At 38.2% G+C, this 16893-nt stretch overlaps 1 protein-coding gene and 1 long non-coding RNA gene across 2 annotated transcripts; both read left to right on the top strand.

Annotated features, from left to right (window-relative positions):
- Window positions 1-4101: 4101 nt before the first annotated feature.
- LOC121304381 lies at window positions 4102-5472 on the top strand. Its single transcript, XR_005947944.1, has 3 exons — window positions 4102-4155; window positions 4742-4819; window positions 5407-5472. It is a non-coding gene; the product is annotated as an uncharacterized LOC121304381 (long non-coding RNA).
- Window positions 5473-10241: 4769 nt separating this feature from the next.
- LOC121304353 (zinc-binding protein A33-like) lies at window positions 10242-15247 on the top strand. Its single transcript, XM_041235442.1, has 6 exons — window positions 10242-10700; window positions 11471-11566; window positions 13109-13342; window positions 14003-14025; window positions 14109-14224; window positions 14624-15247. The coding sequence occupies exons 1-6, from the start codon at window positions 10287-10289 to the stop codon at window positions 15166-15168; spliced, it is 1428 nt and encodes a 475-aa protein (XP_041091376.1). The 5' UTR covers window positions 10242-10286; the 3' UTR covers window positions 15169-15247.
- The last annotated feature ends 1646 nt before the right edge of the window (window positions 15248-16893 follow it).

Raw genomic sequence — 16893 nt, 5'->3', positions numbered from 1 at the left:
TTCAGGTTGACTGATATGAGTGACATTCTGCGCGTCTGTCTCCCTAATCGTCTTGCAGACTCTGGAGAAATTGAACTGGTGTTCAGAAGAGACTCAGGCAGTGTGTTTGGATTAAAAAATAATAATAATACATTAAAAGCGTGGTTATTGTAGTAGGGAAATGGCGATTTCAAACATCAACTTTATTATTAATTACCGGTGTCAAGCCCTTTTCTCTAACCACTAGACCACCAAGCCCCCTGGAGCCATTATAAGGTCACAATTTTTTTTAATTTAATTTTCAGAAATTTTAAAACAGTTTGTGTGAGCTCTATAGACTTCAAGCCCCTGCCAAAACTTTGAATAAAACAGATACATAGATAGGAAACTTAAAATGGTCCAATTGTGCACACAGTGACTGAAAGGGTTAGTCAGACTAGATAGGACTTTGTTCTATTATCTAATGGGATGCTCTGTCTTTACATAAAAGTGTGTGGGGGGGGGGGGGGACACGCATTTATGAATTGCTTACTGGTTTCCAGATTTGAATTGAGATGGCAATCCAATTTTCTGTGGTTTTCTGAAGGTACAGCAATGACCGCATTGTTACACAGTATAACAACTAATTGCTTCACTGTTCCACCTTACTTTTTATAATGCATCCATATGCAAGCTTTTAGCACACTTCCCTGTGCTTTAACATATTGATTTACAATCTAACATGAAATACTACTGCACTATTATTATGGCTTCTGGCAGACATTTGCGATATCATTTTGTAGCTTCTTTGATTACATGATGTTTAAAAAAAAATATAAGTTCATAAGTTCGCTAAACTTGATGGTGCGCGATAATTGAATGTATTTACAATTGCAATTTTATTAATTATCGCGTGCCATATTTGGCATATTTTGGCGTGCACTAAATTTAGTGCTTCACACTATGGTAATCGGAGTGAATATGTGATTTTTATAATAATGCAGGCAGATGTATTGAAATGAGCAACCAGCTCAGAATAATAAGATGCATTGGTATTTACTAAAGGCGTAATTTTAGTACACACATAAGAACATAAGAAAGTTTACAAACGAGAGGAGGCCATTCGGCCCATCTTGCTCGTTTGGTTGTTAGTAGCTTATTGATCCCAGAATCTCATCAAGCAGCTTCTTGAAGGATCCCAGGGTGTCGGCTTCAACAACATTACTGGGGAGTTGATTCCAGACCCTCACAATTCTCTGTGTAAAAAAGTGCCTCCTATTTTCTGTTCTGAATGCCCCTTTGTCTAATCTCCATTTGTGACCCAGCATTGAAGTGATTATTTCTTAGTGCGTATGAAAAACGGGCTTTACCCATCATAAGCACGATATTTAAACCTATTTTGCTGGGCTGAAAACTAGTGCTGTGCAGTTCTTTTTACTGACTCATTTTGTTGATTCATTCGGTTTAGTGAATCAATTGAACATATTTGCTGGTTCGAGTCACCGATTCACTAATGCGAAATAAATACATCTAGCTGAATTACTTGGCTAGGAAAATTTATTGGAAAGGAAGAAGTCCAGAAATGATCACTGATGGTCTAGATAGCTGTGCTTGTTAAATTTTAGTTAAAAAATCATTCAGGAGAAAACTATTTCTTAACTATTTTTGAAGCCATGTCATTCAACTTTAACTGCAACCTATATAATAACCTGCCATTTACACACAAAAAAAAAGTAATAGTTGATTTCTTACTTTACTTTTTATACAGGATTATACAGAGAGGATCGATAATAATATGTGTTACTTATTCTGCCAGTTGCAATTCACTACGTAAAGACCTTTTCTGTTATGTGTCTGTCACAGGAGCAGGCGAGACTTCCAGGGTTCTGATCCATTTCTAACTACTTTGTATTCATATCTTCTGTCTTTGTTTGCATATCATTAGTGCTCTAGGATTTCTCCCAGCCTGTTATTAGAAGCTGTAGCTACCCATGTGTATAATATAGCTGCATGCCCACGTAAACCTCATGGGGAATTATACTACATTTCCCACACAGAGGGCAGGTTTAAAGGAGGTGAAAGTGGGCTTCTACCAGGTTACTGGCTTCCCCAATGTGATGAGTGCTATTGATTACATCAGCACTGTCACCCCGATCCGTAGAGCCTGCTCTGCAGGGTGGCAACACCGACAAGGACGAGAATTGAGGCTACGTGTCATCAATCAATATTTCGCGAGCAAGCAGAACAAGAAGAAAAGTATGCCATTGCACAACATGACTTTTGTCCTATATGCATTAAAGGAGAAAGGAAAAAAGTCTTTTTTTTTTTTTTTTTTATCTATTTTTTTATTTTACTGCAGTGCAATCTTTGAAAGACAAAATAATAATGATAAAAAACAATTACGAGGTGTGACTGTTGTTAGTCGAACAGGCAAGAATGGGAAAAGAGCAGAAGTTGGAAATAAAAGTAAATATCAAACAAAGAGCTGAAAATTAGAAAAGTTAATACAAGAGAGGAATAAACTAAAAAAATAGTAAGGGTGAGAAGATAACGGACAATCGCAGAGAAGTGTGAGGTATAAGAGGGGAGTATTTTGTGGTAAAGTGGTGTTATTTAGTTTTTTTGTTATTTCTACTCAGGGAATTCAAAATGGTTGAATTCATTAAACACTTTAAGAATGTCATTTTTCACTGCTTATTTGGTTATACAGGTTGATATGACGGGGTTCAGTCATCGCGTGCTGAAGAACAGATCTAACTTGCAAGAAAATCACCTGTGGTGATCTGATCAAACAAATGGGCAACTATTGACACAATACCAGAGTGACGCGGGCGGATTTGAATGGAGAACAAGATAAATACTCAGAACCTCAAGGTTAACAACACTAAACCTTCTGCTAACAGTCACAATGAAGACTCTCTGCATACTGGTCCTGTCTGCCGCTGTTCTACTCCTTGCTTCAGGTAAAGCGTTCTTCAGGACTTGCATTTGGTGTCTCACTGTCTTGTCTGTGTGTTTGTTTCTATAGCTGTGGTTCTAAACCTTGGTATCACTTGGAAAGTGATATCCAATGTTTCTCTGATGTAATAATACAGTGCACTGCTCTTTAAAAAACTTGAGGGAATGAAAAGCAAAGCACAACTTGTGGAACATATCGTTCTATTTAAAAGCTAATGCAAAACAGACAACAGGCTTGTGTGTGCAAAGTCAATTAAAAGCAGAGTTATTTATTCTTTTATAGGCATGTAGATTATGAAGTGTTGCTGTGAATAATCCTTTACCACTGTAAGTACACCTGAAATATTAAATACTACCAAGGAGGATGAAGACCCCCACCAACTTCTCCCTGAAAAGAATTTGATTATTTTGATTTAACTAAAACAAGGAAAAGAGATTGATTTGAAATACATTTATCATGGTTTGAACTGTTGACTAGTATGCTGTATTACAGAATGCAGTTAGCCAACAAATGTTTGGCTTGAGAACCGTCTCCACTGTGCAACCTCCCTTCAGCTCTGTGTTGAAATTCACTTCTAGATCAACTAATAGTCTTCCTTATACTCTGCAATCCTTTTTAGATGCAAGAAGCATCCAGGATAGATCCCAAGATGAGGACGAGCTTGTGGACACGATGTTGGAGGATAAGAGAGAGCTTGGTAAGTTTGCCAATTTCATTTATTTTTTTGGCAGACACCTTTATCCAAGGAGACTTACGGTTGCTACCGGACAGTAAAGGGTTACAATGCAAGCTTAATATTTAAATACACTGTAGTTTACGGTAAGTGCAAATAATAATACTAAAATACAATATAAACTAGAATTCAACAAGTTAAGATTACAACAAGTTACGACCACAATGACATTGCGCAATACTGCAAGTGTATTGCATTAGCTGAGGATCCAGTAACATCAAGCTTGTTACTTATGCATGTTACTACTGCATTCCCTTTTGCTGTTAGAAAATGTTTAATACACCCTTTCATTCAATAGTTTTCATTCAGTAACACTGATTAGCATTACCAGTCACGTTTGACTGCTTGACTAATTGTCTTTACCTAAGACATTACAACAATTCTAATATGTGATTAATTGCTGAAGAACTTACAGATATAGTGAAGTGCATCACAACAATATATCTTTCAGCAGCCCAGATTGATTTGGATGCAGACCTGAATGAGGAGGAGAGTGAAGATTTGGGTGAGTAACCCAGAAAGAGAAGGATTTTGAACTGTATCTGTGGAATTTACAGATATAGTGATGTGACATTCATTGACAGCAGCTCTGCTCCCCTCTCCTTCGAAACTGTAATGGAGGACTGACGTGTAGCTCAAGGACAGCTGCTCTGATGGTCCCTCCTCCTTCTCCCCCTCATTGGTTTTCTGTTGCTAGACTTGAGACTGACAGTCATCACTGCCCTATTGGCTATACTCGTTACGAATGTTTGTTTGCAATTAGTGATCGGCATGGACCATGTATGTTGTGTTGGCACTCTCTACTTACTTTAGAGGCAAGAAACATCCAGTTTTGTTGCAATAGGGTTACAGTGCCATAGGACAGGGTTTCACAGCTACCAGGTGTAGTAGCCAGTAACACTCCAGTAGACACCCAGTATCCCTTCACCTAATCAACCTTACAATAGTAACTGCTATTCAACCCGTTTTGTTACATTTGTCGTGGTTTGGCTCAGTAACCAACATATATGCGTCTTCCCTTCAGCTCTGTGTTGAGAAATTCACTTCTAGATAAACTAATATTCTCCTTTATACATTGCAATCCTATTCAGATGCAAGAAGCATCCAGGATGGGTCTGAAGAGGAGAACAAGCTTGTGGATGCGATGTTGGAGGTTAAGAGGGAGCTTGGTAAGGTTGTCGTTTTCATTCGAAACCCTTTTCTCTGAAATCAGTACACTATGCATGGCAACTGTGCTCCCTTTGCTGCTGTTTTTCAGCATTACAATTTTGCTTCATTCGATCATGGTTTGGCCCAGTAAGCAACACATATTTGTCTTCCCTTCAGAAAACCCTTCTAGTTCCCTAAGTATTCTTTATACACTGCAATCCTTTTCAGATGCAAGAAGCACCCAGGATCAATCCCAAGAGGAGAACGAGCTTGTGGACGCGACGCTGGAGGACAAGAGGGAGCTCAGTAAGTTTGTTGTTTACATTCAGACTCCTTTTTCTCTGAAAGCAGTTTCACATCAAGCTTGTTAGTTAAGTATGCTACTACCCTGCTTCCTTTTGCTGCTAGAAAATGTTTAACACCCTTTTTTTGCATTTATAGTTGTAGAGCTTTTAACCTCATCTCATCTTATTGACAGGGGGCAGGACCGAATCTGCAACTGCAGTGTATCAAGCACTAATGCCCGCTACACTACATGATAAAGTGTGATTAATTTTAGAAGAACTTACAGATATATTGAAATGCATTAAAACGATCTATCTTGCAGAGGCCCAGACTGATTTGGATGCAAACCTGAATGAGGGGGAGGAGAGTGAAGATTTGGGTGAGTAACCCAGAAAGAGAAGGATTGTAGATTCACTACTAAAATTCAACGTTAAATTGTAAACAAAAAACGTAACGTTTTAAACTGTAGTACAAAACAAGTGACATATATGATGTATTTATAATTGCAGCTCAGATAACTAACCAGATTGAGAATGAGACTCATTGTAAGTACCCTTAATGGTGATGTATTTATAATTGCAGCTCAGATAACTAACGACATTTGAATAATTTTGAGGATTATTGTAAAAACATGTTATTTCAATTTTTAAGCATTTTGTATCGAATGATACATAGAAGTATTATTGGCTCCCTGTATTAGTTTCAATGCTATTAGTTTCAATGAGCAGCATGAAATAAATATTGAATTTTGATCAAATTGAATAATTGGATGGAATCTTCAAAGTTCTTTTAAATTGCATTGATCTCGTTATTTGATTTAACTTTTAGAAATTAAGGTTTGGTTTACAGGGCACTTTGTTTACTAATAACTGAATCTACAATAGTAATTCAAACTACAATATATGTAACTCCTGATATTGAGCTTCAGAAGAGATCTATCCTAATCAATTTTAATGTCAGATATCATCAACCAAATGTATATCTAACAGTGCCTTTTGGAGTTATCATTTTACAATTAAAGCTTTACAGACTTTTTTTTTTCTTTCACTTAATTGAATCTATAATATACACTATTAGGGGAGTTTTCTGCAGTAAATTTACAATTATAATTGATAATAAGCGAGGTAACAAAGAAGGCAAAAAAAGCAGCAAAGAAGGTAAAAAAAGCAGCAAAGAAGGCAAAAAAAGCAGCAATTAAAGAAGATAAGGCAAGCAATAAAGAAGGCAACTAAGAAATTAAAAAGCAAAGAAAGCAGCAAAGAAGGCAAAAAAAGCAGCAAAGAAGGCAAAAAAGGCAGCTAAGAAGGCATCCAAGGCTTGTAAGCAATTTGTTAACATTGTCCATCTTTATACTGCTGTACGTGTTTCACTATCTGCAAATGCATAAAAGGCAGCACCCTTCCTTTATTTCAACAGCAGATATGTTGCAAAATTAGACCTCCACCCAAATACTGCCACATACTGAACTGCATAATTTGTTTTTTGGTATCAGCAAACTGTTAATTGGACCAATTTATTATTATTATAAGCACTTAATATTATCCAATTAAGTAATTATTATTATAAGTTGGATAATAAAAACCAATAGGGATAATAATAATCTCCATAATTACATGGGTTATACCAGGGGTGCCCAATCCTGGTCCTGGAGGGTTGGTGTCCCTTCTGGTTTTTGTTCCAACTGTACACTAAATTGCTTAATTGGGCCAATTAAGCTTCTAATAAGTGCTTGTTGGTCCAACTGTTGGATAGTTGAACCAAAAGCCAGGAGGACACAAGCCCTCCAGGACCAGGATTGGGCACCGTTGCTTTATACGGTTAAATTAAACTACAAACGTACTTAATCCTGTGTTTTTATCTTTCCCTTTTCCTAGTACTCCCTGGAATAAAAACGTAAGGAATATTTTTCTTCATTATATATATATTTAACCTTTTTGATTTTGAACACAGGCATTGTCTTCAAAGTACAACTAACTATAAGAACGCCTTCCTAAATTCTGAATCACATTCGTTTTTTCATATTTATTTTAATTTAGTGGGAAGGCTCATCACTAGTCATTCAACTAGCTTTGCAATTTGATTCTTGTAAATTTGAAAATCAGACCTGTTAAAAAATTCTGCTAAATCCAGGGTACAAACCTTCAATCACAAGAGGAACCAGGAAGAGCTATCAGTTGTTGTAATTGAAAGGTACACTTGCTTGGTAGCATATTGTGTATTGTGCCCTTACTTACATGCTGTAGGTCACACACCAGATCAAATTAGCACATTTGCATACAGTGCAGACATTTACAATTTTACTAACATTCTCTAATTTGCATAGTAAGTTCTAAAGTTGAGGGAACACGAAGCCACTTTTCAGGATCAGTGGTTAGAAACCTGGTTCCTGGAGACCTAGTTTGAGGCAACTTTGGGGTATCAAACCCCAAGTCTCCCCTGGTGTGCCATGCAGTGACCTGAAACCTAGTCTCTTGAAACCAAGTTCCAAGCCACAAAGTGGCTTCGTGTTCCCTCAGCTTAACATTTATATTATTTTCTACAGTGGATCAGAGGTAGCAGCAGCTCCTGAAGCAGCTCCTGACGCAGCTCCTGACGCAGCTCCTGAAGCAGCTCCTGACGCAGCTCCTGACGCAGCAGCTGAAGCAGCTCCTGACGCGGCACCAGAACCAGCAGCTGAAGCAGCTCCTGCAGAGTAACCCATAGGAAGTCCTAGCAGCTCCCTTCCACCATCGCAGCTCCTGGACCACCAGGAACACTCTGATTAATAAACATTATCATGCAATCTGCCAGTCTTCTGGTTTTCTTTATAAACTTGCACCTTTGCTTTTTTAAAAGTTTATCACTGTCAGTGTGCAGGGCAATATTGGAGTCTGCCATGCTTTTATCATGCTTGAATGCAGGTATGAAGCGTGGTATTTGCCATGCTTCAACACAGTTCCCTGTCATTTACCTCACTTGTTTACTTAGCATTGGCTATTGTAGTACACTTGCTATTAGTCTATCCCACTAAAGTGTATATTGTTTGTGTATACCCTGCCGAAGCATATTCAATTCCAAAACCATTGCCAATACTGCATCATTAAATTTACCCTGCTTAAGTGTAATATTGTAAGTTTATGTTACTGTTTTACTGTATAGTGATGATACTTATTATACAGATAACTTAGCATGTGCGAAAAGGGACTGAGTTATTTTGCAGCATTCACATATGCTTCCAAAATTAACCGCACTGCACTCAGTTTGAAAAAATCTGCCCAAAAGAAACCAGTGTGAATTCACCCAAAAAGGATTACGTTGTTATGAGAGAATTTGTGAAATATGATTTATTTTATGAATTTACAAAGAAAAGTTCACCATGTGTACGAAATGTGCATAATATTCTAATTTTAGAAATGGAACAATAATTAAAATTAGCTGGGCTCTTTTAACAGTGTAAAGTACAATGCAGTAAGCGTGGGCTCTTTAAAGAAACCAGCCTTTTTCTATAATAATCTTTTTTTTTTTAATTTTTAATCTTGCATTGAGCTGAACAGATCTGTACAGTGAATGTGTAAAACACATTTGAAAAATTCTCTTTCTAACTGTATCGCTTGTTACCTGAACATAAGTTTACTGTGCGGTTTCTAAAGCCCAGCATTTACACAAAGGAATCTTGAGATCACAAACAGGCTGTCTTCAAAAATTTTCAAGAGTCATTCGGTTGTGGTAAAGCCCTTGAGGTCACGGCTGGTCTGTGCCCTTGAATAAGGCGACCCAGACATGAAAACTGCAGTTCAAGCTCTTCTCGCGCACTTTGATTTAACAAATCAGCACAAACACAGGATCAAAATAAATCGTTTAAACTAAACACTGTAAACACGCTTGCCATGCTTTTACCTTACCTCCTTACAATTTACCAGATTTCCTATATACTTTAACTAAGCAACCGACCCCTGATTGAAGGATATTGTCTGGTAGTTGACGGAGAAGCCAAACTGTACCAGTTCATTATTTTGTTTGAAATCTCCAACACATACAGCTATGGTCAAAAGGTTTTGCATCATCCTATAGAATTCTCATTTTGCTTCATAAAGTCGAACGAAACTTGCTGGATAATGTTACGTTAACATATTGAACTACACATCGCTTTGTAGTACATACTTAAAACTGACAGAAATTGAGAAATGTGACATTTCAGAATGAAATATTGTACTACTAGTATGGTTTCTGGACTTTTGCGATATCAATTTGTTATTTCTTTGATTCCATGATTAAATAAAAGATCTAAATTATGTTCATATATATATATTTTTTTAAATGATGTCGCAATCCTAAAAGTTTAGGTGATGCAAAACTTTTAGTCATAGCTACACCTTTATACTACCATTAGGGACATCTAAGGTAAAATTTACTAGCCCTGTTAACTCAGATTTACTAAAGCTACCAGTTTACATTGTCAGAAAAATATGCTTCCAATAAATACCACCATGTGTTAAATGTGTTTTTGGGGAATAATAATAATAAAAAAAAGGTTTATGGTAAAATCCACACACTATTAGGTTAGATGATTTAAAAAGTTTATTTAAGTGTTTCTTTTACATATCCACTAATAAAATCTGTACCTGGTGTAATACAGCTGAGGAAATGCACACACCTTGTTATGCAGCCGTCTTGATAAAGGCATGGCGGGTGATGGGTGACAGGAGAGCAATGAGAGGCTGTCACTGAAGGGGGTGGAGCTGGCAGAGAGGTTGAGGAATGTAGTTTAGCAGGTACAGGGAACACCTGACTTTCAAACTGTTTCCTCCAGTTGAGTAGGCTTTTGATTTTTGAAAGGAGATCAAAACTCACCTGTTTCTTTTTACTTGCTCCAAACAACTAAATATATATTTTTTAAGGACTTTCTGTTTCTATGGTTGTAACCAATGCTTGGACAATACTGAGCAAGCGCTACAAAAGAGCTTGCATTAGTGAAAAGACCACATTCTTATGAAATAAAAGCTTGGCTCGGTATTTCATTTCCCTTGCATGTTAATGTGTAAAACTATTCTTTAATTACAGGAGACATTTGCAGCCCTTGTTAAACAAATACAGCCTTCAGAGACACAGCCCAAAGTTCAGCTGGCTGGAAAAATCAGGTACTGTAGCCACACCCAGAATGACAAAGGAAAAAGTGCACTTTCTTTACACTACAACACTCACAACAGAAACCAGACTGAGAGAATGGCTGCTGGAAACACTTTAGCCGAACTGCACAGTGAGCTGACATGTTCAATCTGTAAAGAGCTCTTCAGTGAGCCTGTGATCCTGGAGTGCGGGGATCACTTTTGCAAGAAGTGCATCAGCCAGCTCTGGGGAAAAAATGAAGGCGGTTTCTCTTGTCCTCAGTGCAGCGCCTCGGTGGAAAGGAGTTTCCGGCCCAACCTGCTTCTGACTAACGTTGTGGACAGCGTGAGACGGTCGAGGGCGGAGGCCTTGCATGCTTCTCTGAAGGAAACTAAGTGTGAAGAACACAGAGAGGAGCTGAAGCTGTTCTGTGAAGATGATCAGAGAGCGATCTGTGTGGTGTGTGGCTGCTCCAGGGAGCACAAAACCCACAATGTTATACCCATCAAGGAAGCCTTCCAGACCTACAAGGTACTTTTTATTCTGTGTGCTAGACTTGGTTGTTGAATTGTTTTTTCCCCTGTTTCACAATAATACAACTGTTTGTCATTCGAAATGTATGTTAATGTCTCTTAAGAGGAAAATACACTGTAGACAAGGTGAGGCAGGGCACGTTTAAAGCTAATGTTTTCTGACAGGAATAAAACAGTTTCAATGGTATACTACTACAAAGAAGCAGCAGTTAGTTTTTCTGAAAAGGAAGCCTGGTTGAGACATTAAAATTAACTACTGTATCTCACCTCTTTCTGGTTCATGAAATGCAACGCAGTGACAGTGAAACTGAATGCAGGCTGTGCTAGATTCTTTGACTTAATGTTTCCCAAAGCTGTTTGAACTTAACTTGTAAACTTTTAATGTAACGTTCGAATATATGAATACTTATATAATTTAAATATCTACATTAAAAACGATTACTACTGATCGATACCAAAGTTCTGACTAATCTCGGTTTTCGGACCAGGATTAATTATTTAATCGACTAACCCTAGACACTTTGATCTGGTCCCACCCCCCCCCCCTATCGAAGCAAGGGGGGGGGGGGATTAGCTTTGGAATGGAGCCCCCAATCCCCATTGCAAGTTACCAAACCTTAAACTTTTAAGCAGTTATACGTTTTTTTCTTATTCACTTTAGAATTGTAACTTATGATATTATTGCTGAGCCAAGCTGGTCTAAGATAATAATCTGCTGCATCAATGTCACTGAGACTTGCAGGTTCACTCACAGTGGTTTCTTTGCAGGAGAAGTTAGCAAAGTCCCTGTGGAGAATTCAACAGCAAATACAAGAAGCCACTCAATTAAAGGCAGAGGTAGACAAGAAGAGATTGGCTCTAAAGGTAACAAAGAATTCTGTTTTGAGTGACTTGAGCCGAACAAAGAGAAAATGATCAAATAAAAACCCTGCCAGACTTGATAACTGTACCACCATTTGTCAAAGGAAAGGGGAAACGATACCTAACCGAAACAGAATACATTAGCAATTCAAGTGTGTTAACCATTAACTCCCTCATAAATTACAAAATAAATATTTTTGTGTTCGTGTTGACATTTCTCGTCCATTCCACAGTGAATTACAATGTCCAAGGGCAAAAAGAACAGCCGCTAATTCTTTTTTTTCCCCCCCAACTATAAAAATATAACTATCAGATTTTTTTTTATTTCGAAATGGATAACTTGAGGGAGTTGTCCTTAAAGTTTTGTTTTACAGCGTCACAGTGAAACGAGACTTGAAATAAATCCCGCAAAACAATAACAATTGCTAAAAGTTTTATTAAATGACCTTTTGTTACTAAAACAGTTAAGAATGAAATGGGCTTTTAAACCGTAAGTCTTACGTTTTTATTTAAACACAGGAGCGACTCCTTTATTAATGTAAAAAGTATAGCGATTGTAATCGAGTGTATCCAGCGTAAAATACTTTATTTTTCATTATGGCTTTAATAAAGATTAGTCACTTATTAACATGTTCAGATCTCATTTGTACACTCTGCTTAAAAGTCTTGAAAGCCCATTTATTAGTTGTTTCACAGGAAAAAAAAAACTCTAAATAAAATCAATGTTACTTTTCGCACGTTGTTTCTCCGTTGTGATTGAGATAAACCATTGTCTTAACAGATATCAAATTAACTCTTAAAAGAGAGTGTAAAATTAGGTGTAAAACACTGACAATCAGAAGCCCTAAATACAGTAATCCCTCGCCATCCACAGGGGTTAAATTCTTGAAAACCCCCGCGGTTGGTAAAACCGCTGTTGGTAAATACTTATGGGAAAATAGGGGTTAGGTTCTCCACTGGTTACACTTATCAAAGCCTATCTAAGTTGCATTTTCCTTCACTAAACACAAATGAAAAACACAGTAACATAAAAAACAATGCGAATACTATAGCACACTGGGTAATGTAACATGTAAAAAGTAATACAATTATAACATAATAAAAAGTTATGTTTTGTTACCTTGAATCCTTCCAGTTGAAGGCCAGGGTGTTGTTGACTGGTGACAGTTACGCTAAATTAACACGAAGCAAGGAGACCGAATGCACATACTACCATGACTAGTACACGAGACAAAGCGAGAGATGATGCTGGCACTGGCAGGGGGAGATGCTGGCGAGATGGGAGCGTGCAAGAATACACAATATGCCGCGGAAGCAAATGCGTATGTTTCCGTGCAAAACCGTGTATACACAAATCTGTATGCCGCGGTTGGCAAACTGACATACAAAAGGAAAACCCTGTATACATGAATTCCGGAGGTTGGCAAATACGCGGTTGGCGAGGGATTACTGTATATTAAATTCTAGTTCAGGTTCCAATACAATCAGTGTCACAGCATTCCATTCCAGTCTTGCCCTTGACGGTGTGCTTTGGGGCGTTTTCAGGAACAGGCTGAAAGCCTGGAAGTGCAGATTGAAGATGACTTTACTAAGCTTCACCAGTTCCTGGATCAGGAAGAAGGAGTTCTGATTAGTAAGCTACGGAATGAGGAAGAGGGGCTGCGGAAACAACTGGATGAGAATGGGAGCTACATCGCAGCAGAAGTGAGCAGACTGGAGCAAGCAGCCACAGATCTGGAAAACAAACTGACGCTCCAGGAAACCCCTGAGTTGCTAAAGGTAAGAGAGATCCAGAGAAAGACAGCTGTGTTGATAGACCTTGGGAAGCCTGATTCCGTCACCCCAAAAGAGAAAATGCGTGGGCCCCCCAGCACAGCTGTGGGTGGCGTGATCAAAAATAATTTTTGAGTATTGTATTCATTTTAAGTTGACTCAATGAGAGTCTGTTCGAAAGGAAACTGGGTACCAATCATATCTAACGACCCTCTAATTTAATTGGTTTGCCAAGAAGGCACTTGTATAATAAAGGTCCCTTTAGTCTATATGCCAACAAGGCAGGACAAAATTAAAATAATACTTTATTTGTAGCCCTGAAGTTAGGTGCATTTAAATTCCACCTGGATTATACGTTATACAGCACATAGAAATAATGCGTGAAGCTTAAATTTGATTTTCCAGTTGTTTTTGTACTGGTGCCTGGACATCTCAAAGGTCTTTTAAAACACTGTTTCCCTTTTCCTGGTACTTATTTCACTTTTGGTGTAACGCTACTGAAAGAAAATATCCAACTATCAGGAAACATTCTTTGGTGTGCAAGAGATTTCATGCTGGCTAAAATGCTTAGTGCTCGTTCAAGTTCATAGGGTTTGAGGCTTCTAAATGAAGTGTATGGAAGGATCATGTGTGTAGTCATTCCTGTTTCCCATTCTCTTTCCCCAGGATATTAAACATCTCCTCCGTCGGTGAGTATCCTTTCTCTAGATTGATTCTCCACTGTCTTACTGCCTGGTTCCAGAGACACTAATGAGTTCTGTGTTTACTACAGGACAGAGGTGAAGTTTCACAAACCAGAAGAGGCTTATGTTAGCCTGCAGGCGGGAGAATATATGGGTCCCCTCCAGTACAAAGTGTGGAAGAAGATGAAGAGCATCCTTCATCCAGGTACAGGGGAGTCTGCATACGGCAATCGAGCGTCTAAACCACAATGCAAAAGAGCCAGGCTCATTTACATCTACGGTTTTAAAGATTTGAACCTTATCTCGTCTCGTCAACAAGGGCCTGGACAGAGTCTGTAACCACGGATGCAAACATTTAGCGATACCGGCTGGCTTTTAAAATCTTTTTTTTAGGTGGTGTCAGTTTACAACAGGTTTATTGCTTGAATTTTTGCAACACCAATAAACATCAGTGATTCTCTGCAAGCGTCCGGCCTCTTAACTGTTTCACTTCGGATGTCTCCCTCCCTCCCCATATACTAATGAGGCTTAATGGACTCGAAACAAATGTGAAGCATCAAAAAGGGAGAAGATCTCTAACAACCCGTTTCTGTTCTGTTTGCAGTTGCCTCCCCAGTGACCCTGGATCAAGATACCGCACACCCCCAGCTTATTGTATCAGATTCTCTGACCAGTGTCAGGGTGGGAGACACCATCCAAGCTCTCCCAGACAACCCAGAAAGGTTTACCAAGTATCTCATTGTCTTGGGCTCCGAGGGTTTCGTGTCTGGGAGACACTACTGGGAGGTGGAAGTGGGTGACAAGATCGAGTGGGAGCTGGGTGTCGCCAGAAAGTCTGTCAAAAGGAAGGGGGAGATTACAGCCTCCCCAGGGAACGGATTCTGGCGCTTGATTCTGAGGAATGGCAATCAATACCAGGCTTGTGCCTCGCCCCCTGTCCGCTTATCTGTTAAAGTTAAGCCCAGGAAGATTGGAGTGTTCCTAGACTATGACAGCGGGCAGGTGTCGTTTTACAATGCTGATGACATGGCCCATCTCTACACTTTCACGGACACTTTCTCTAACAAAATCTACCCTTACTTCTATCCTGGTGACAACGAAGGAGGTAAAAGTAAGGAGCTCATGAAAATCTTTACCCCTCAGTTATAAACTGAGATCCCATCTGCTGTGCACATGTCTTTTTTTACTCTATACTGTAAAGGCAAATTAAAATGTATAGTCAAAGTTTAACTGATATGTGAAAAATAAAACATGTATACAGTATACATTATTAACATGAAGGAAATCTTGTAACTATTTAATTACTGGGAGAACTGACTGCAAGGTTCTCTGGAATAATTTGTCCAGTTTAACATATTTCATTTTTTTTTAACTCAAATTGATATAGAACAGGTGCAGAACAATTAAAAGTATAATACACCATAACAAACTAAAATAACATGGACCAAACAGTCATACAAATACACCCTTGCTGTCACGTCCAGGCCCCTTTATTATCAATAATTAATATTAAACATTGTAGATAAGGTACACAATAACACAATAACATATCAACAGATCATTCTATAGTTAATATTATAGTAGAGAACAAAGGAAATATTTACAAAGTGTCCCAGGTGCGTTCTAATGCGTTTAATTTCAGGACCTCCTTGAGCTGGAGACCTGGCCCCCTTCTAACACTCCTTTGTGCGTTCGGGTTAAAACGGGTTACAAAACTGCCAGCTGTAGAAATGTCCATTCAAACACACACACACACACACACACACACACACACACACACACACACACACACACATCTGGTTATAATGAAGCTTACACTGTGTTTCTGACAATCTTGAACTTGGTCACATAGAAGAATAGAGGCAGATCAGCACAAGCACTGTCCGACTAAAACACGTTCAGCAAATAAGTGCAAAATCAAGGAATAATTCAGTGCATGTGCTTTACACACAACCTAAATATGTTTTTTTTTTTCGTAATGAAACATCCTTTGGTAGTCAGTGAACTTTTCTAAGCTGTTGTTGGCTTTAACAACAGGCGTGAAAGAAAAGCTGGCATGAACACCTTTTTTTTTTTTATTTTTCTTTAAAGGCACTTTTGTACCGCTACAATGTTTATTTTTACCACCTACGGTTTAGGTGTTGTTCTAACAGAAATCCACTAGGTGGTGCCAGATCGCTGATGTTCGGCAAGATGTTTCATTCCATCCATGTCTCATTCAATCACAGGGTTGGGAACTGTAAGCATGTGAGCCACAGTGTATAGCCAACAAGCTAAGGTTTGTCTTATACTCGTAGTAAAACCAGGAATGGATCTAACTGCTATGCAATGGGAGTCTCATTTCCATCACTGAATTACAACAAAAGTAAAGAGCAAACTATTTGATTCAACGTCAATGGCCCTTTCTAATGGTTATATATATATATTATATATATATATATATATATATATATATATATATATATATATATATATAATGATATATATATACACACACACACACACACACACACACACACATTAGTAATTTAGCACATTTTTGCAGCTTTACAAAATAATAATGTGTCCCAAGATAACTTTCTGTCCTTGTTTTAATCCATACACTAAAAGGTAAACTATTTCTTAAAACTATTTCTCAGCATACAAGCTCATTCTCCTGTCTTACTTAATAGCACAGTCCCTCGTAAATATACCAAACTGATGGATTATCTTTGGCTCCCCGGTATATAAAGATCTTAAAATGCCTCAGCTGTAACACAATTTAAACAGCATGCTCTTGAAAGCTGTAGTAAATAAACTACTCTGATACACAAGCTCTGATATTAAAGATACCGATTGCTAAGGTAGTTGAATGTTGGACGGGAGAAAAATGCA

Source organism: Polyodon spathula, chromosome 37, assembly GCF_017654505.1.
Source record: "Polyodon spathula isolate WHYD16114869_AA chromosome 37, ASM1765450v1, whole genome shotgun sequence".
NCBI classification, from domain to species: Eukaryota; Metazoa; Chordata; class Actinopteri; order Acipenseriformes; family Polyodontidae; genus Polyodon; species Polyodon spathula.
The sequence above is the reverse complement of the archived record's forward strand: the minus strand, read 5'-3'. Positions and strand labels throughout refer to the sequence as shown.